Source organism: Mytilus galloprovincialis, chromosome 5, assembly GCF_965363235.1.
Source record: "Mytilus galloprovincialis chromosome 5, xbMytGall1.hap1.1, whole genome shotgun sequence".
In the NCBI taxonomy this organism is placed as follows: domain Eukaryota; kingdom Metazoa; phylum Mollusca; class Bivalvia; order Mytilida; family Mytilidae; genus Mytilus; species Mytilus galloprovincialis.
The window spans coordinates 48,004,938-48,025,242 of NC_134842.1; the positions used below are offsets into that span (position 1 = coordinate 48,004,938).

The 20,305-nt window shown below is 30.4% G+C and overlaps 1 protein-coding gene across 1 annotated transcript; it reads left to right on the plus strand.

The window, feature by feature from the left end:
- Window positions 1-2,047: 2,047 nt before the first annotated feature.
- On the plus strand, window positions 2,048-16,531 carry LOC143074053 (uncharacterized). Its single transcript, XM_076249603.1, has 9 exons — window positions 2,048-2,116; window positions 3,638-3,709; window positions 4,158-4,229; window positions 4,602-4,673; window positions 5,267-5,338; window positions 6,974-7,045; window positions 9,389-9,460; window positions 14,309-14,466; window positions 16,413-16,531. Exons 5-9 carry the CDS (start codon window positions 5,283-5,285, stop codon window positions 16,529-16,531), a joined length of 477 nt encoding a protein of 158 aa, XP_076105718.1. The 5' UTR covers window positions 2,048-2,116; window positions 3,638-3,709; window positions 4,158-4,229; window positions 4,602-4,673; window positions 5,267-5,282.
- The last annotated feature ends 3,774 nt before the right edge of the window (window positions 16,532-20,305 follow it).

A 20,305-nucleotide genomic window follows, 5' to 3' on the forward strand; every position in this document is an offset into this window, starting at 1 on the left:
AAGATGCATTAAAATCTTAAACAATACTGAAGAATAAGATTCTTGTTTGACAAAGAATGATATAGGAATAACATATTTGTATTTAACATATAGAAACGTAGATTACGATAGTTCCCAAAACACTGTCTAAAAAATTTTTTTTTCGAATCCTTTGGTAACAATAACTCTTAACAATTGATTTTTTGCTGTTTATAACAAACAAAAACCTTTCTAAAGTGTAACTTGAATTTATATTTTACATCAAGCACAGGTTAAAAAATACATTTAAATACCATATACCCTATACAATATCAAAATGTTTATTATCAGTCATGTAACATTCAACGTGAAATATTGGTTAAATGTAAAGATGGATTTTTTTTATTTGAAATCCTTATGTTCCAAAATTTTTTTTCGAAATGAAATCAGTTATAGCTAATGCATATATCAATATTTTCTTTGTCGTAGAACACACCACCGAGAGGTGTCAGAGTTGATCAAATGAAAGACTGACCGTAGGGAGGACTTTTTTATGGGCAATCATGACACCAAGAGAAGAACCTATATACAGCAAAAAAAAAATAGTAGTTTTTACAAAGATTTGCAGAATAAGCATCCTATTTTACCGACCATAAGGATATTCTTTCTGATATGTTCATTTTTTTTGCGTTTAGTTTTCTACATTGGCTAGAGGTATAGGGGGAGGTAGATATCTCAAAAAACATGTTTAAATCCGCCGCAGTTTTGCGCCTGTCCCAAGTCAGGAGCCTCTGGCCTTTGTTAGTCTTGTATTATTTTTAATTTTAGTTTATTGTGTACAATTTGGAGTTTATTATGGCGTTCATTATCACTGAACTAGTATATATATATTTGTTTAGGGGCCAGCTGAAGGACGCCTCCGGGTGCGGGAATTTCTCGCTGCATTGAAGACCTGTTGGTGACCTTCTGCTGTTGTCTGTTCTATGGTCGGGTTGTTGTCTCTTTGACACATTCCCAATTTCAATTCTCCATTTTATGTAATACGCCCTACGGCATATTTAGAACATAGAGATTTCAAATAAAAAATTTCTGTCTTTACATTTAACCAATAGTTCAAGTTGAATGTTACATGATTGATAATAAACATTGTGATATCGTATAAAGGTATATGGTATTTAAATGTTAGTTCACAAACTAAGGAAAAATCTATTACATCAACAGCAAAAATTTTGATTCTGATATTTTAAGCAGTAAACCATTTCAAAATATAATTTTGGGTGTCATTATCGCCTGCACTCTTCAAGGGCAATAGTTCGTCGATTTAGAAGAGTATTTATTCATTATGAAACTTAGATTGCAACACGCGTTGAGTAAGTATGAATTGTTAAGAATCAGATAAACTGATTTAACACAAATCATTTATATATTTTCCAGATTTTTACTAGCAATACTCTTGGCAGTTTACAACCATGTTTTCACCAAACACGAACCGACAATCCGGCTACCTCCACTAATAAAAACTTACCGCTACAAAACTGCACAAAAGTGGCGATTAAAGTGGCCTTTAAACACAAACAATTAATCAATAAATCAAACACAAACCATTGATTATATGTAAACTAAGTCCAGATTTAACATCAGCAACTACTTCAAGTTGAGTTTTTTTTCATAAATTATACAATAGTTATCAAAAGTACCAGGATTATAATTTTATACGCCAGACGCGCATTTCGTCTACATAAGACTCATCAGTGACGCTCAGATCAAAATAGTTAAAAAGCCAAATCAATACAACTTATATGAAGAAATTTTGTTCTTCTAACATAGAAGGTTCTAAAAGTAGCATTTTAAAAAATATTTACCATTTTACATTGCACATAATCTCTTTCCGGTCTTTTAGTTCTAAATAGATATGGAATTTTTAAAAAAAGATGACGATTTAAAAGAAAATTCCTATCATCAACAATTTTTAACGATAGGAATTATTTTTCATTATAATTACTTAGATCAGCTTACACGTTGATTTGTATTAATTGTTAAATCTGAGATGAACTTATTTTAAAACAAATCATTTATATTTTTCCAGAGTTCTTTCAAACAATGCTTTAAGCAGCCTTCCAGTAGAGTTGTTTTCCAGAAACATTAACCTGAAATTTATGTAAGTTTACTATATATTTAACTTTTAATTACCTTTAAGTATAGCTTTAAATGAAATTTGTGATTCGCTAATTCGTGCTCACCTCAAGTGACATATTTCGTCCATTTTGTCCCAGACGGAGACATATTATACGGGAATTATAACTTATTAAGCTGTTTGTACGCCACAAAAGTCGTATTACGGAATTAGAATAAATACTAGTTAGTTTGAAATAAGAACAATGTCTCTGATTAAAATAATATGTCTTTGGATTGTGACTAAGAAAGCTAGCAAGTTTAAAGATGAGCCTCAGTTAGTCGGTCCTGTAATACAATCAATGTTTCTACATATTACTTTTATTTCAATCAAGGGGAGGCTCGTCGCCAAGTGGTCTAAGTGGTTTCGCTACTGTAATCACCAGTCAGTCAACACCGAGGTTGTGAGTACGAATCCCGCTCGTGCTTGTACATTCGACTTTAATCTTAATTGACTAGAATTTTCAGTTTTTCTATCGGAGATCGGTGGTTTTCGCCGGGCTTCGATTAACCATAAAAACTGACCACCACGAAATAGCGCTTAAAAGTGGCATTAGAACACAACAAATCAATCAATCATTATTATAAAGAGTATCATCAGCTCATCAGTTCGATCTTTGACAGTATGTATATTGTTTTATTTTTTGATTCCCTATTGTTAAAATTTTGAAATTATTTAGATGTGTAGGCTCCAAATCCCTCAGGTAAAGTGACCTCTAGATATTTTTGTTTAATTCTTTTTCATAGATTTAAGAAGATGTGGTATGAGTGCCAATGAGACAAATATCTATCCAAGCTACCACCATTTGTAATAGTAAACCGTTATAGGTCAAAGTACTGTCTGCAACACGAAGCCTTGGCTCACACCAAACAGCAAGCTATAAAGAACCCTTAAAATCATTCAACCATTCAAACAGGACAACCAACGGCCTTATCTATTAAAAAAACGAGAAACGCTATTGAACCCCATCAATCCCCGACAACCACTGTCTATTTTTATCATATTGCTTAAAAAGATCTTGAAATACTTATATATCATGATCCATATATGATTGGCTTTAAAATTTATTATGCCTTATACTAAGGTTTCCAAATATTGCCAGAAGAAATTTTACCACTTTCAACATTTGTATATCTCCGGCATATAACTGTAAAGAGTTTTCTTTTAGCAGTAGTATATACGTTAATGATTAATTTGGTAGATAAATCTACTTTTGTCATTGAACAATTATTTCTAAAAAAAAAGTGAAATAATGTTAATCGTACGAAATTGATACGTGGATTAAGTATGAATTGTTTTAACTAAAACATATTTTATTTTTCAACATCAGTCATTGATATTCTTTCAGGTATTTGAGTTTTCAAGATCAAATGAATTTATATTCTGTCGGGAAATAGGCTATTAAATAATTTGCTTGTTTGTGATTAAAAGTAATTCAATGTATTTAAGCAACATGAAGTGTAGAAGGTCATACAGTAAAAAGTCACAATTCAAAATGTTTTCCAGAAATTTGGATTCTAATAGTTTAAGCAGTATACCATCAGAATTGTTTTCGTCCAACATCAAGCTTCTGGCTATGTAAGTATGATATCAAGTTAACCTCTTAATATGATTAAAAAAATAATTGTAGAAAGTAGCATAAAAATCCATGATAATGCCCATCATTACTTTAACTGCACTATTAACATCAACACAAAACTTCAAATGTTTTTTTTCAGAATTTATTTTTGAACAAACAACTTAAATTGAAAGGAAGCTTCTCGGAACATAGACGGTTATAAAAGTAGCACCCTTGAATTGTTACGAGTTTACATTAATCATAATCTCTTTCAGGTCTTTTAGGTCTCAATATATAATGAATTTCCAAAAGATGAGGATTAAAAAATACCTATTTTTATCATCAAACAATTAATCACAAAAGGAGTTGTTTTTCATTGTAATTACCAAGATCGCCTTACACGTTGATTTGTACAGTTTATAATTGAAATGAACTTATTTTAATACCAACCATTTTTATTTTTTCCAGAAGTTTTAACAACAATGCTTTAGGCAGTTTACCAGCAGAGTTGTTTTCATTTAACATAAACCTAGAGGCTATGTAAGTTCACTGCATATTTAACTTTAAAAAACTCTTTAGTATAGCTTCAAATGAAATTTGTGATTCGCTATTCTCATGCTTACATCAAGTGACAGATCTAGATATAGTATATTTAGTCCAAGATGGAGACTTCTTATACCGGAGTTATAATTTATTTAACTGTTTGTCCGTCACAAAAGATGTATGACGTAATTATACTACTGGTAAAAACTAGTTCGATTGGAATAAGAACAATATGTCTTATTCAGATTATATGTCTTTGATTGTGAATAAGAAAGATAGAAACAATAAGATCGCCTTCGCGTTGATTAAGTATAAATTGTTCAAACGCAGATGAACTGATACAAAACAAATTATTTATATGTTTTTCAGATATTTAGAACGCACTAATCTTAGCAGTTTGCCACCAGAGTTGTTTTCATCAACCATTAACCTAACGTATATGTGAGTTTAATAATTCTAAAAAAGCATCTTTGAATTGTTATCATTTTACATTAAAAATAAACACTTTCAGGTCTTTTATGTCTCAATAGATAAAGAATTTCCAAAAGACGATGATTAAATAAGATATTCCTAGGATCCAACAATTTCTTACTAGAAAAGTTTTATTATGCCCAACCTACGATAGTAGTGGGGCATTATGTTTTCTTGTCTGTGTGTCCGTTCGTGCGTCTGTCCGTTCGTGCGTCTGTTCGTTCGTCCGTTCGCCCCGCTTCAGGTTAAAGTTTTTGGTCAAGGTAGTTTTTGATAAAGTTGAAGACCAATCAACTTGAAACTTAGTACACATGTTCTCTTATGATATGATCTTTCTAATTTTAATGCCAAATTAGAGTTTTTACCCCAGTTTGGCGGTCCACTGAACATAGAAAATGATAATGCGACTGGGGCATCTGTGTACTGGGGACACATTCTTGTTTCATTATGAATACTAAGGTCGCCGAACAAATTGATTTGTATGAATTGTTAAAACTGAGATGAACTTATTTTAACACAGTTTAGTTATCAGTGTTTCGTAAACCTTTGGAAATGTTTTGCAGAGACTTGAATTCCAATATGTTAAACAGTTTACCACCAGAATTGTTTTCTATGAATACCAAGCTTCAGGTTATGTAAGTATATGTTTTTAAGATTGAAGTTAACTTAAAATGATTTTAGGGTTCTGTGTGAGCACTGTTTTAGAAACATATATTTGTATGGAATTCGGTCACCATTATTCAATACATCGTTAGAACGTTGATAGTTGATCTAAACTAGAACAATTTTGGTGTCCAATAATTGAAAAAGTTACCAATTGTTATCACTTATTAAAAGGAAGAGAGCATATAGCTTTGATTTTGAAAGATCGCATCTGTGTTCTCGTGATCTCTATCAAAACCTGAGGGCAAAACGTGGTCGATTAAGTTCAAAGTTTGTTCTTATACAACTAGAAATAACAATCGCTAGGTCTTTTAAGTTATCAGTGATTCATATACCCTATTTGAACACAGAACATTGAAAATGTTTTCCTGAGTATTAGATAGCATATTTCAGAAAACATCAATGCATACAGTAAATGAAGATTTCAGGAGAAACGAATGTTGTTCTCCCATCGAACCAACTATTCTAAAATGAAAATGATTGCTAAGAGAGAGCCGTGGTGTAATGGTTAGTGAATCGGACTACTAACACAAAGGTTCCTGGTTCGATTCTCGTTCGGGATGAAAATTTCAGGAACTCAATTTTCGGCTGCATCTTGACACAATTTGCGAGTATGGTCTTGAGGAAACGATTATTGTCCGTCAGAAGTGGACGATAAATGGCGGACCCGTGTTAAGAGAGAGCCATATCTCTTGCACGTTAAAGACACCCTTGTAGATTTCGAAAAAGAGTAGGCTAATGCCGCTACAAGGCAGCACTCGCACCCGCAAAGTGGAAAGGGATTAATATAAGTTGCAAAACTTGTTTCCCAATCCACTGTAAATAAATGTGTTTAAACTAAACTAAGTCTCAAATTAGCAATACATGTCTTATGAATTTCTGATATTGGTTTACATGAGCCAATCCAACACGCGCTGTTTAAATTTTATGTCGTCTACAAAACAACAATAAACACAATTTTTGTGATAGTACTTATCACTAAGACACATCACATTTTGAATGGAAACAGACTACTTATGTAAACTATTTCAGCACATAAAATTGAAAGTTGTTTTTTTTTGCAAAAATTTAGATTCTGTTATTTTAAGCAGTTTGCCATTTTAAGATATCTTTGTTGATGTCAAGTTAACCTGTACACTTGAAGGACAAGAAGTTGTCGATAGAAAATAAATTCATTTATTATTGATACTATTATCGCCTAATACGTGGATAAAAAATTCGTGAGAATGTCCATACACGTATATGTTACCTTTACTGCATGTTTTACATCAACACAAAGTTTCAAATGGAGTTTTTATAATTTAGTTTTGAACATACAACTTTAATTTAAAGGATACTTTTTGGAACATAAACGGTTCTAAAAATAGCAAGTTTGAATTTTTACCATTTTACTTTAAACATAATCTATTTTAGGTCTTTTAGGTCTCAATAAATAAGTAATTTCCGAAAGATGATGATTAAAAAAACCAATCCTATTATAAAATAATTTCAAACGAGAGGAGTATTTTTTCATTTTGATTACCAAGATCGCCTTACATGTTGTTTTGTATGAATTGTAAACCTGAGATGAACTTATTTAAAAGAAATCATTTTTGTTTTTTTTCCAGACAACTTTTTAACAATTCTTTAAGCAGTTTACCAGCAGATTTGTTTTCCTCAAATATAAACCTGGCGGCTATGTAAGTTCACTGCATATTTAACTTAAAAAAAAAATTTTTAGTATAGCTTCAAATGAAGTTTGTGATTCGCTATTATCAAGCTCACATCAAGTGACAAATAAAGTATATTAAGTCCAAGACGGAGGCTCCTCATACTTATTTAGCTGTTTGCCCGTGACAAAAGTCGGATTACGGAATTATACAAAATACTAGTTGGAATTCGAACAATGTGTCTTATTCAGATGCAATGTTTTTTGGATTGTGAATAAGATAACTAGCAAGGTTGAAGATGAGCATCAATGTGTCGGTCCCGTAATACAATCAATCTTTCAACATATTACCTTAATTTGTATCAATAGTATCAACAGATCAGGAGTTAGAGCTTTGTTTGTCTTTATAACGTTTTATTCTCAGATTCCTTATTGTTAATTATTAGAAATTATTTAGATGTGTAGGTTTCAACTCCCTCAGATATTGTGAATAAATTTTGTTATTCTTTTTCATAGATATAAGAAGATTTGATATGGGTGCCAATGATACAAATTTCAGTCCATGTCACCACAATTTGTAAAAATAAACAGTATAGGTCAAAGTACGGTCTTCAACACAGAACCTCGGCTCACATCTAACAGCAAGCTATTAAGGGCCCCTCAAATGACTAGTGATAAATCAGTCAAACAGAAAAACCAACGGTCTAATCTATATAATATAAACAAAAACACTATGAACCCAATCAACAACCACTGTATATTTTTGTAATATTGCTTTAAAAAATTTCGAATGATATATATATCATGGTCGTACATCAGAAGCTTTAAAGTTTATTATGCGATATACTAATTTTTCCATATCTTTATAGTCCAATATTGGACACATTCTACAATTTTATATTTCCGGCATAGAAATGTACGGATTTTTCTTTTAGCAGTAGTACATACAGTTAATTGTGAATTTAGTAGATTAATCTACTTTTGTCATCGAACAAATATTTTCTAAAATGAAAAGTGAAATAATGTTCATTTTGCGAAATTGTGATGTTCATAAATAAAATTAAGAACGAAAATGGGGAAAAATGTCAACGAGACAACAATCCAACTAAAGCGTAGATACCAGCCGAAGTCCACCAATGAATTCTCATTGCATTGAGAAAAACTGGCCACTGACTATAGAAGTGTGCTAGTTCATTGAAAATGTTCATTATACTTAACTTCAAAAAATGTAAATGAACTAAAATTAAAATTCATACAAAACTTACAAAGGAAAGTCACAGTCGCAAAATTCCTGCGGGGTTAGACATGTTTTGTGAGATCTCAACCCTCCCTCTATATATTTAGCCAATGTAGAAAAAACTTACACACAATATATATTGTCAGAATAGGTAAAAGAAGAAACTGAAAAAAATGACAATGATATATAGATTAACGAAGGACTACTAGCAGTTACTGACATGCCAGCTGCATACCTCTTTTGTACTGATTGAAAAACTGTGTCTGCATCATAAGATAATCAAGTACAATCCCTCCTGTTAGGGGTTTAAATCATACCATCAAAAGATAAATGTGCTTTGTAAAGAATACTACCATAACAGATTGGATCTGAAAAACCTGAACAAGATGTCGGCATGTTGATTTATATTTACAAATGATGTCCTTGTATTGATGATAAAATTTAGTAAAAATTTTGACTAGTTTGTGATACCGAAAACCCTGTTGAAATATTTTTCAGTAATACAGAGATTTATTTCGTTAAAATCAAATACGTTGTTACATACACTATCGAATCGAGCGAGTTGAGATATATATATAAACCATAAGATGATGACAAGGGAACGTCACCATCTAAAAATGGATAGTTAACAATAGGAAATGAAAAATTATCTGTTTTGTATTTTGGTATTGAGCTTCCCGTTAAAGATACAGAAAAGGGAAGTGGTTATTGTTAATTTATCAAAATTTATTCAAAGTCTGTTTGGCAGGTTGAGTATGATCTTTTTACCTAAAAAATATCTTATATTTTCATCACCAATTACTTTTATTTTTCAGAGACTTTTTCAGAGTTTTGAAAGATTATTTAAATCTATATTCCGTCGGAAAATAGACTATCAAATAATTTGTTTGTTTGTGATTAAGAAGTAATTCTATGTATATAAAGAATATGAAGTGTAGAAGGTCGTAGAGTAAAAACAATGTTTTTTGAGAAAAAAACAGAATCTGTCATCAAACCAATAATTATTAAATAAAATAATTTAATTTATCTTAAACAAACAGTATGATCGCTTAATGAATAGGTATCTTAGTATCTTTGTTAAGTTATCAGTGATTCGTATACCCTATTTGAACAAAAACCATTGAAAATATTTTCCAGAACTTTGGCTTACAATAGTATAAGCGGTTTACCAACAGACTTATTTTCGTCGAACACTAAGCTTCAGTTATTGTAAGTATAATACACATTTTACCTCTTGGTATGATTTCATTGACTAGGACTTTTGTTGTTAAAAATGTTTAAGTTAAATAAAATGAATTTTGACTTTTCTGTTAGCACAGTTTTCGAAACACATATTTGTATAAAATACTCTACATTTATACATGGAAGGTTGTATCAACGTTGGAACGTTTATAGTTAATCTAAACTTAAATAATGATGGTGTCCGATAATTGAAAAAAGGTACTACTATATATTCAAAGGAAGACAGAATATAGCTTTGATTTTGAAATATCGCCTCTGGGATGTCGCGATCTCTATCAAATCCTGAGGGCAAAACTTCGTCGAATAAGTTCAAGGTTTGTTCTTATACAACAAGAAATAACACCATTGTCGACTCATCGTGTTGGTCTTGTTATAAAAATCAAGGTAGCTTCATACGTCAAGTTTTCCGTGTCCTGTGCTTGTGCTTGTGGACAATGTTAGTTTATTTTGAATTCACTGTAATAGGAATGTATAGAATGTTTTATGTAACAATAAATAATAGTTGCAAGTTACCCCCCTCCCAGATCTAACCATTATCTCTAAACGAGAAAAGTTACACTTCATCAGAAATGTTGTGATCGCTTTACATATGGATACTATTGAAAAGAACACACCTTTCAAACTAAAAGGAAATTATATTTACACAAATTATTGTTATGTTTTTTAAGTATTTGAATAACAATAGATGAAGAAGTTTAACCCAAGATTGTTTTTCTAATCACTACAAACTGCTCAGAGTCTGAATTGACCAGTTTTTAAGCTTGACTAATCTCGACATTGTCTCGACTGTACTTAACTGTACTTAAGTCTACTTGACTAGGTCTCGACTTTACTTAATTAGTCTGATTCAGTACTTTATGATATTTGTTTAGTTTGAAATGGTCTTGACCAAGGTTCGACCTGTCTCGACCTGTCTCCACTTGTCTTGACTTTAAAATTTATTTTTGACTTTTGTAAATCAGTCCATCTAACTTAATTAAATATTGATCTTACAAAACTCAAGCTTATTAGGTAGTTTGATTTATTGCTGTGAAATTAAGAATTTTACAATAGGTAAAAATAAGAATTATTATATAAATACAAATAGGCATCTTTATTTTTTTTATGACTATTTCAAATCAACTTGGATTTTCATCAAACTATGCAGCTATCTTAGATATATATTAAGCTTACTGAATCCCAGGTCATTTTGTGTTTTGTTATGTTGCTGTCAAATTTAAGAACTAAATTAGTCTAGGTAAAAAAAGCTAGAATTTGCAGTTCGAACAAAATAGAGATAGTACACTTTAATTTTTTTCATAACTTTTTCAAATCAACTTGGATATTCTTCAAACTATACAGCTACCTTGGTGATGTATTAATCGTACTGAATCCAATGTTGTTATGAAGTTTGGTGTATTGCTGTCAAATTTAAGAATTAAATTAATCTAGGGAAAAAAAGCTAGGAATTGCAGTTTTGGACAAAATAGAGATAGTACACTTTAATTTGTTTAATAACTTTTTCAAATCAACTTAGATTTTCTTTAAACTATATATATCTTAGTAATATATTGATCTTACTGAATCACAAGTCATTATGTTATTTGTAGTTTTGCTAAAAAATTAAAGAATTAAATTGATGTAGGTAAAAAAAAAGCTACAATTTGCAGTTCAGATAAAATTCAGATAGAACACTTTAGATTATTTCAAAGCAACTTGGATTTTCATTCAATTCTATAGCAATCTTTATTGTATATTATTCTTACAAAAACAGGTTATTTGGTAATTTAGTTTATTGCTGTCAAATTTAAATATCTAAATTATAGGTATCTATCTGAATTTTGTCAAAACTGAAAATTATATTACAGTCTTTACCAAAATAGGTCATTAAATTTGACAGCAAAACACCAACATACAAAACAATCTTGGTTTTTGTATGAAAAATATATAATAAAGATAGCTGAAAAGTTTCATTATGATCCAAGCTGATTTGAAAAAGTTATGAAATAGCTTCAAAAAGACTCCTTTTTTTTGTTAAAACAAAACATCAATATCATAAACTTTCATAACAATCCTCGATAACCTTTTTAAAAAAGAAATGTGTTCCAAATTTACAGTAAAAATGTATTTTAATCAAATCTTAAAATATTTGTTTGTCAAATTTAATGACATGGTACTATACATGCTTTAATTACATCAGTTCCCGTGAGTTTGCAGGTAAAAAGAAAGCCCTACTTTTTTGAAACTCATGTATTACTTATCCAATGAATTAAAAAGGCCTTTCGATTTAGATTTAATAGAATGTTGCAACTTTGAATAAATGATATTTAAAATTTAACACTCTCTGGTAGATGTGACGTGTTTAATAAGTTTACCCCAAACAGAAGGTATTGCTTTATAAATCACCACAAATCAGAAGAACTATTTAGATAATTTCTTAAATGTTTTATCCCTTTTTGATATATTTATATAATATATATCAAAAAGGAATTATAAATAACTATTTTATATATACTTTTTCCCAAATTATGAGGTAAGATACATTTCTAATATCGTAGCTTTTTGACCTAGATTAATTAAATTCTTAAATTTGACAGAAAAACACCAAACTAAATAACAACATATGATTCAGTAAGATCAATTTATTGCAAAGATAGTTTTATGAAAATCTAAGTTGATTTGAAAAAGTTATGAAAAAAAATTAAAGTGTACTATCTCTATTTGTCCAAACTGCAAATCCTTGCTTTTTTGACCTAGATTCAATTAATTCTTAAATTTGACAGCAATACACCAAACTTCCTAACAACCTGGGATTCAGTAAGCTTAATATATATCTAATATAGCTGTATAGTTTGAAGAAAATCCAAGTTGATTTGAAAAAAGTTATTAAAAAAAGTTAAAGTGTACTATCTCTATTTTGTTCCAACTACAAATTCTAGCTTTTCTAACCTAGATTAATTTAATTCTTAAATTTGACAGCAATCCAACAAAAAACAAAAAGACCTGTGATTCAGTAAGCTTAATATATATCGAAGATAGCTTTATAGTTTGAAGAAAATCCAAGTTGATTTGAAAAAGTTATTAAAAAAATTAAAGTGTACTATCTCTATTTTGTTCGAACTGCAAATTCTAGCTTATTTGACCTAGATTAATTTAATTCTTAAATGTAACAGCAGTACAACAAAAAACAAAATGAACTGGGATTCGGTAAGTTTAATATATATCTAAGATAGCTGCATAGTTTAATGAAAATCTAAGTTGATTTGAAAAAAGTTATTAAAAAAAAATTAAAGTGTACTATCTATATTTTGTCCGAATTGCAAATCCTAGCTTTTTTTACCAAGATTACTTTAATTCTTAAATTTAACACCAATTCAATAAAAAACTAAATGACATGGGATTCAATAAGCTTAATATATATCTAAGATAGCTGCATAGTTGATGAAATCCAAGTTGATTTGAAAAAGTTATGAAAAAAGTTAAAGATGCCTATCTGAATTTATATAATAATTTTGAATTTTTCCTATTGTAAAATTAAATTCTTTCATTTCTCAGCAATAAATCAAACTACCTAATAAGCTTGAATTTTGTACGATCAATATTTATTTAGTAAGATGCTGATTTACACCAGTCAAAAATAAATTTGAAGGTCAAGACTAGTCGAGACAGGACGAGACTAGTTGAGACTGAGTCGAGACTAATCGAGACAGGTCAGAATAATCAAGACAGGTCGAGACAGGTCGAGCCTTGGTCAAGACCATTTCAGACTTAAAAGATAACATCAAGTACTGAATCAGACTAATTAAGTAAAGTGGAGACCTAGTCGAGTACACTTAAGTACAGTTAAGTACAGTCGAGACAATGTCGAGACTAGTCAAGTAAAATGTGTGCTCGATTATACTGGTCGAGCACAAAAACTGGTCATTTCAGACTCTGAGCAGTTTGTAGTGAATGTTACCCTTATCGAAGTGTATGTATATTCTATGTTCAAAACTACTTATATCTTCAAATTGAGACTTGTTTTACAAATTAATCTTGAATATTTCAGGAAAAACGAATGTTGTTCTCCCATCGAACCGTTTACTCTAAACTTTTATGTCTAACATTTTGACCTTTTATATGTTCAGCATATAATAACAATTTATCATATGTTCAGCCATTTTAACAATTTACCTTTTTAACAACCACTTACAATAAATATATTCCTATAAGGTTAGCCAATAGTTTCATCTAAGCCACTATGTGGTATTGAAATATCATAGGATTGTAAATATGCATTTGTTTTAGCACTTTGTAATTGATGACTGGATTGTGTGTTTTCTTCAGCACTTGGGTTAAATTTCGGAACGTTTAAGCAGTTGATTTGATAAAATAAATTGCAATATGTCAGAATTAAGAATGGACTGCAATAGGTAGACAACACCATATGATATAAAATCGCTGTGAATAATTTTCTTTCTTCGTCAGAGTTTTAGTATCGAATGCATTAACCACAATATCAGCCAATATATTTGGGTCCCTGACAAACATATCAGCGATGTACGTATGACTTTAATTTTATACTGTAATGATCCACATTATATACGACATAAAACGTCTAGATCTTTTCAGTCTTTTTTTTCGATTTCTCTAGCATTATAACTTTTAGTATTCTTCAAGTTGCTTGTTTTACTATAAAAAGAAATAACTTTGTTTTTAAAACATAAACCACATGTGCATTTAACTTTTGTTTTGGATGAAAAGAGTTAACGCATGCATCTACATTTTCCGAATATCATGATAAAGATAAAAAACCCAGGAGTATTAAATATTAACATCTACTTTTATTACTTTTAGATATGTAGATAACAACCCACTGGAATGTTGCGATTTGACTGATTTTATTGAATGGTTGGACCTTCAAACCAAACTTACTGAGTTTTCTGGACAGTGCACATATTTAGCCAATGCTACAGATATTAGAGGCTTTAATACTTCGGAATGTTTTAAACCTGGTAGGTCATTCTATATACATTTCTATAGTGAATGCAATTATTTCACACTGGATTTCAAAATAGTTCACTTTAAAATAGACACATAGGGAAAAATAAAGATTTGAGAATAAAGCGTATTATGCTAGTATACAAAGTTAATAAAAAAAAAACCCAAACGTATTCGACAAATACAAGATGATTGAAATAATATGTATTGGAAAATAATAATTCAATATCTACTAGATTTATGTGAACTACGTTAAACAAATGTTCTCATAATGAGACTGGTCAATGTTTTTTCTGATGTAACTATAAAGATCTATAATTAACCTCGTTTTAGTTTTATTATAAAACATAAAATAACAAACATACCAAACAAATAGAAAATTAGAAATGGAAAGTCCCTTATCAATGGCAAAAATCAAAAGCTCAATTACTTCAAACGAATGAAAAACAACTGTCATGAATCCTTATGTCGAAAGTAGCGGATAATCAAATTTCCAGGAGTAATATAAGGTGATATAATGTTGTTTACACAGCCGGTCACACAGTGTTTTGATGAAAACTTTGAGGATTAATATATATTTTTAAAAGCCTGTTAACAATACAGACATATCACAATAGCCTTTTGAAATTTTTAGTTTTGTCTTCCGTCAAGTATTTTGCGAATAATAAACCTGGGATAAATTGAATAAATTGTTAGACCTACAACATCTCCTTTATGAATGAACAATGAAATTTGGAGTCAGTGTTCCGTATAAGAGATGCATGCTTATGACAGTTCTTGTCCATTCGTTTTTGATGCGTTTTGTTATTTGATTTTGCCATGTGATTATGGACTTTCCGAATTGATTTTCGTCTAAGATCAGTATTTTTGTGATTTTACTTCTTGATAAACATGCAATTTTGTTGTGATAGCTACATACACTTATTCCTTGAACGCCAACATAATGTTTAGATGGAAATTACTACAACATATTCTACCTACAAAGAAACTTTTATTCAGTTGGAAAATTGTAAACAATAGTTTTTGTAATTTTTGTACACGAAAAAGAAGATTATGAGAACTTCTTTGAACTGTGTGCGTATTTAAAACATTTTTGGTATAAAATAAATGAGGTTTAAAAGAAAAGTAAAATAATTTTTAGGATTAAACTAAGACACTTGGTATTTGGATATAAAACTTCTGACGAAGAATATTTTGACTTTAACTATATTTTAACAAGTGTTGGTTTTTCAATTTACAAAGCCTATTACATTATCTGATCAAAAGACAAAAGATGTCAATATTTTCTCAATTTTTCTTTATGAGTTCAATAGAAGAGCATGTTTAAAAGTAATGTTTTAGCAACAATAAGAACACATATGAACGGTTGACATCATGAAGTGGTTGCAAGACAAGAGTTCTTTATGTCAATTCTGTCAGTAAAATTAGTTGCCATGAAGTGGTTGCAAGACAAGAGCTCTTTATGTCAATTCTGTCAGTAAAATTAGTTGCCATGAAGTGGTTGCAAGACAAGAGCTCTTTATGTCAATTCTGTCAGTAAAATTAGTTACGAAAAATTGACTGTACGTGATGTCGAGTGAATACAGTCAAAAAATGAAAAAATATCATGCTTTGAAAGCATCCTACGTTCATCGCAAAGATTTTTAACAAATTGATAATGATTTTATGCACAACTATACGTTATTGATTCAGTTTCTATCCTCTAGAGTTCATCTCCAATGTTCGGTTAGATTATGTTGATCAGTGTATATATTTCTCTGTCTTGTTTACTTACTGTTATTTTGAAATGTTGTCTTTCATTTCAGACGTTTTTTTTTTATTGTTTCCTATGTATGACTTAATATGTGGAAGTAAACCAATAAGCATTTTCAAATTTTAATCTCAATTATTAAGAAAAATCTATAGAACACTATTTATTTTATATTTAATTTGATATAACGCCTGTCAATTGTGTTTACAGAATCGTGCAAGCATGGCCACAAAAATATAAAATCAGGTGAATATTATAATTACTATGCTATATTCATACTACGTTTACGGATAACTATTAAATCAGACCTTAAGGATGTACTTAGGTGATATAAGATAAAATGAAATAAATCAAGAATTTAAAATTGATACTTTAAGCTGGAAGAATATTAGTTAACGATCAAAATAAGCTGAACAATGTTGATAGGTCATGGAGCTCCTTTTCGAGATATTCGATTTTTAAAATATGGCGGGAAAAAGGCTGACTCGGACCTTATATTTGCTTTGGTAATATTTGGGTGTCAAATCAAAAGAAAGAAAATCAAGAACCTGCTTAAATTTTATAAAATGATCATTAATGAGCTATTAAGTCTTATGTTAAAAGACAAATAGGAGTTATGGGGCAAAATATCTTACCTTGTATCGAATGTAAAAACACCGAACATTTGACACTTATTCCAAAACCTCACCTAAGTTCATCCTTAAAGTCATATGAAATTACAAATTAAAAAAAAAAAGTGATGCATATGTTTATTTTTTAACTAAATGTCTAGTTTTTATTATAAAACTTATGTATATATACATTTTTCTCAAGAAAATTCTAAAACTTGTCCAAATTTAGAAGAAATATACATTTTTTTAATAGTTTGCTTCCAGTTTACAATTCACCGATATGTTTTCCGTGTGCAGTGAACTCAGCCTGGCCTTTGTCGTAAAAAACATGGATCTGTCATTAAAATAAACTATTAAATCTTATTGTACATATTATACACGTGCTGAATATCCACGCTTCTTTGTTTATTGTTTGCGCAAAGGTGACAATGAGAAAGCTACTGCTTCAAAACACGGCAATTTATAAACAGCCATATTTTCACATCATAACAGACCAGGAGAACTTTTGTTTGACGATTTTACGATATGGATGCGTAAAAAATAATAAAAATCGTGCTCAGAAGACTAAGTTTTTGATTTACACCTGTATTGTTTTAAGAATTGGATAATCATCATTTTTCACTAGTCACTCGTTTCATATGACTTTAAAGAGAAAAATAATATTAATCTCATGAAGCCACCCAAAAAATCAAATTCAAATTTTACACATTAGAAATAAAAAAAATATCCTTTTAATTCTTTTTTAATTTATTGTTTTCTTACACATTCTTTTTGTTTACACACAAAAAAAGTATACATTTATCGATTATAAAATCATGACAACAATACATAAACAAATAAAGGATTTTAAAAATATTTTCCTACCATTCTTTTTTTCTTGATGAAGAATGGAAAATCCCTAGAAGATGGAAAGGAAAACTTCACCATTGATTATTGAGTTAAAGAGCAACATGAAGTACAAACCAGAGGAACATTAGTGCTGCAAAAATACGAACTGGAGGGACATGGGACTTCATCATTGAAATACGACTGTAGGGATCAATGAAAACTGTTGCTCATATATAACTTTAAGGGATGATCCATTCATATATAACTTTTGGGGAATGATCTATTTATATATAACTTTTTTTAGGATGTTCTTTTCATATATTGCCTCTCCAAATGTGTCTTAATATTTGCTATGTATTATTTTCTCATTACTTTTTTATTTTTATTTGAAACATTGGGTTGGTTTGTGTCATGGTTCATTTCAATACATTATATTTTCTCATTGAGTTTAAATTATTAATGTCGTTTACATGTACAGTGAAAACTGACTATACCGAATCCTGTAAAAACCGAGAACCTGTCTAAACCAAACATGTTCGTATGCACCGTCATATCAAATTATCATATCACGAAACTGGTAGATGACGAACTTCGTAAAGGATACCTTATTGGACCATTTACAAAACCTCCGTTTGATACTTATAGAATTAGTCCGATAGGTATTGTTGAAGGAAAATATTCAAAAAAGAAACGATTAATTCTAGACCTTTCGGCTCCTCACAACAATGATGAGCATCCCAGCATCAATGATTTGATAAATAAGGAAGACTATTCATTAACCTATGTAAGAATTGACGACGCTATAAAAATAATTAAGTCATTAGGAATTAAAAGTCAATTATGTAAGTGTGACGTAACCGATGCATTCAAATTAATACCTGTACATAATTCTTTATGGCGATTTTATGGATTAAAATGGAATGACATGTACTATTTTTATACTCGTTTAGCATTTGGTTGCCGTTCAAGTCCCAAGATATTCGATACATTATCAGTGGCAATATGTTGGATCTTACAAAATAATTACGTTTGCGGCACGTGTTACATTTGTTAGACGATTTTCTCCAGATTAACAATCCTTACGTAGATGCTACAAGGAATATGAACACAATGTTATATGTATTTGATAGTTTAAAGATTCCTCTCAGCGCTCATAAAACAGTTGGTCCATCTACTTCATTAGAATATCTCGGCATCATTCTCGATTCAATGCATATGATTGCTAAATTACCTGATGAGAAGCTTGTTCGAATTAAGGATATTTTATACAGCTATCTTAATAGACGTTCATGTACTAAGCGTGAAATGTTAAGTTTATTGGGTCATCTCAATTATGCATGTAAAGTAATTATACCAGGGAGATCGTTTGTGTCGTATTTATTGACATTAGCACACTCCGTTAGAGAACTTTATCATCACGTTACAATTACAAAGGGATGTAGAGATGACATGGCAATGTGGTTTAAATTCCTAAGTCAGTGGAATGGTATATCATTTTTTATCAGCGATAACGTTATTAATGCGTCCGATTTTCATTTATTTACGGATGCTTCATCAACAATCGGATACGGAGGTTATTTTAGGAAAAGGTGGTTTCAAGGCATTTGGCCCGACGATTTTATTCGGCCCGATGAGGAGTCTTTCTCAATGGCTTACTTAGAATTGTATCCGATTGTTATATCTGCTATTTTATGGGGGCATGAATGGTCTACTAAACGCATTCTTTTTCATTGTGATAATATGTCTAGTGTGTACATTATTAATAAGGGTCGTTCAAAGTGTAACGTAATTATGAATCTTGTTCGCCGTTTAACTTGGTGTGCGGCTAAATTTAATTTTGTTGTACATGCTGTACATGTACCAGGGAAAGAAAATAACATAGCAGATGCTCTTTCTCGTTACCAGATGAAGCGGTTTCGACAATTGGCTCCGGACGCTTCGCCAAATCCATGCACCTGCCCTCCTCATTCCGAAATTCTGTGGAGTTAGATCAAGCAGTCGACAGCTTATGGAATAAAAGTATCAATGTGAATACCCGCAATGTTTATTCAACAGGATATAAATGTTTTATTCAATTTTGTGGCAATCATATCACTGGATTCAACTCAAGGAGTTTCAATATGTCTAAAGTTTCGGAAGATTTATTGATCTATTTCGTGGCCCATTGCCAATCAGTGTTAAAACTGAAATATTCAACAATCAAATTATATCTCGCTGGAGTTCGTTTTCATGGAGTTAATTTTGATAATGTGAACCCAAATTTGGTCATACATACCAACGCTTGCAAAATGTGTTAAATGGAGTTAAAAAATCTGAGAGTAAGCCATTACGACAAAAGTTGCCAATAACGTTTAAAATTTTACAGGAAATAGTAACTTGTTTGCAATGTGGATTTTTCAATCATGATTATATGGATTTAACATTTCAAACAGCGTGTGTTCTGGCATTTTATGGTTTACTGAGATGCAATGAGTTTACATGTAGAACTGTGTTTGATCCAGATTCAAATTTATGCGTTTCTGACATAAATTTCGTTTCAGAATCCGAAGTAACTGTTAATTTAAAAGCTACAAAGACAGATATATTCCGACAAGGTATTATAATTTCCTTGTTCAAGATAGAGGGCGTCGTTTGTCCGTATAAATTGCTATCCCAGCTGATGAG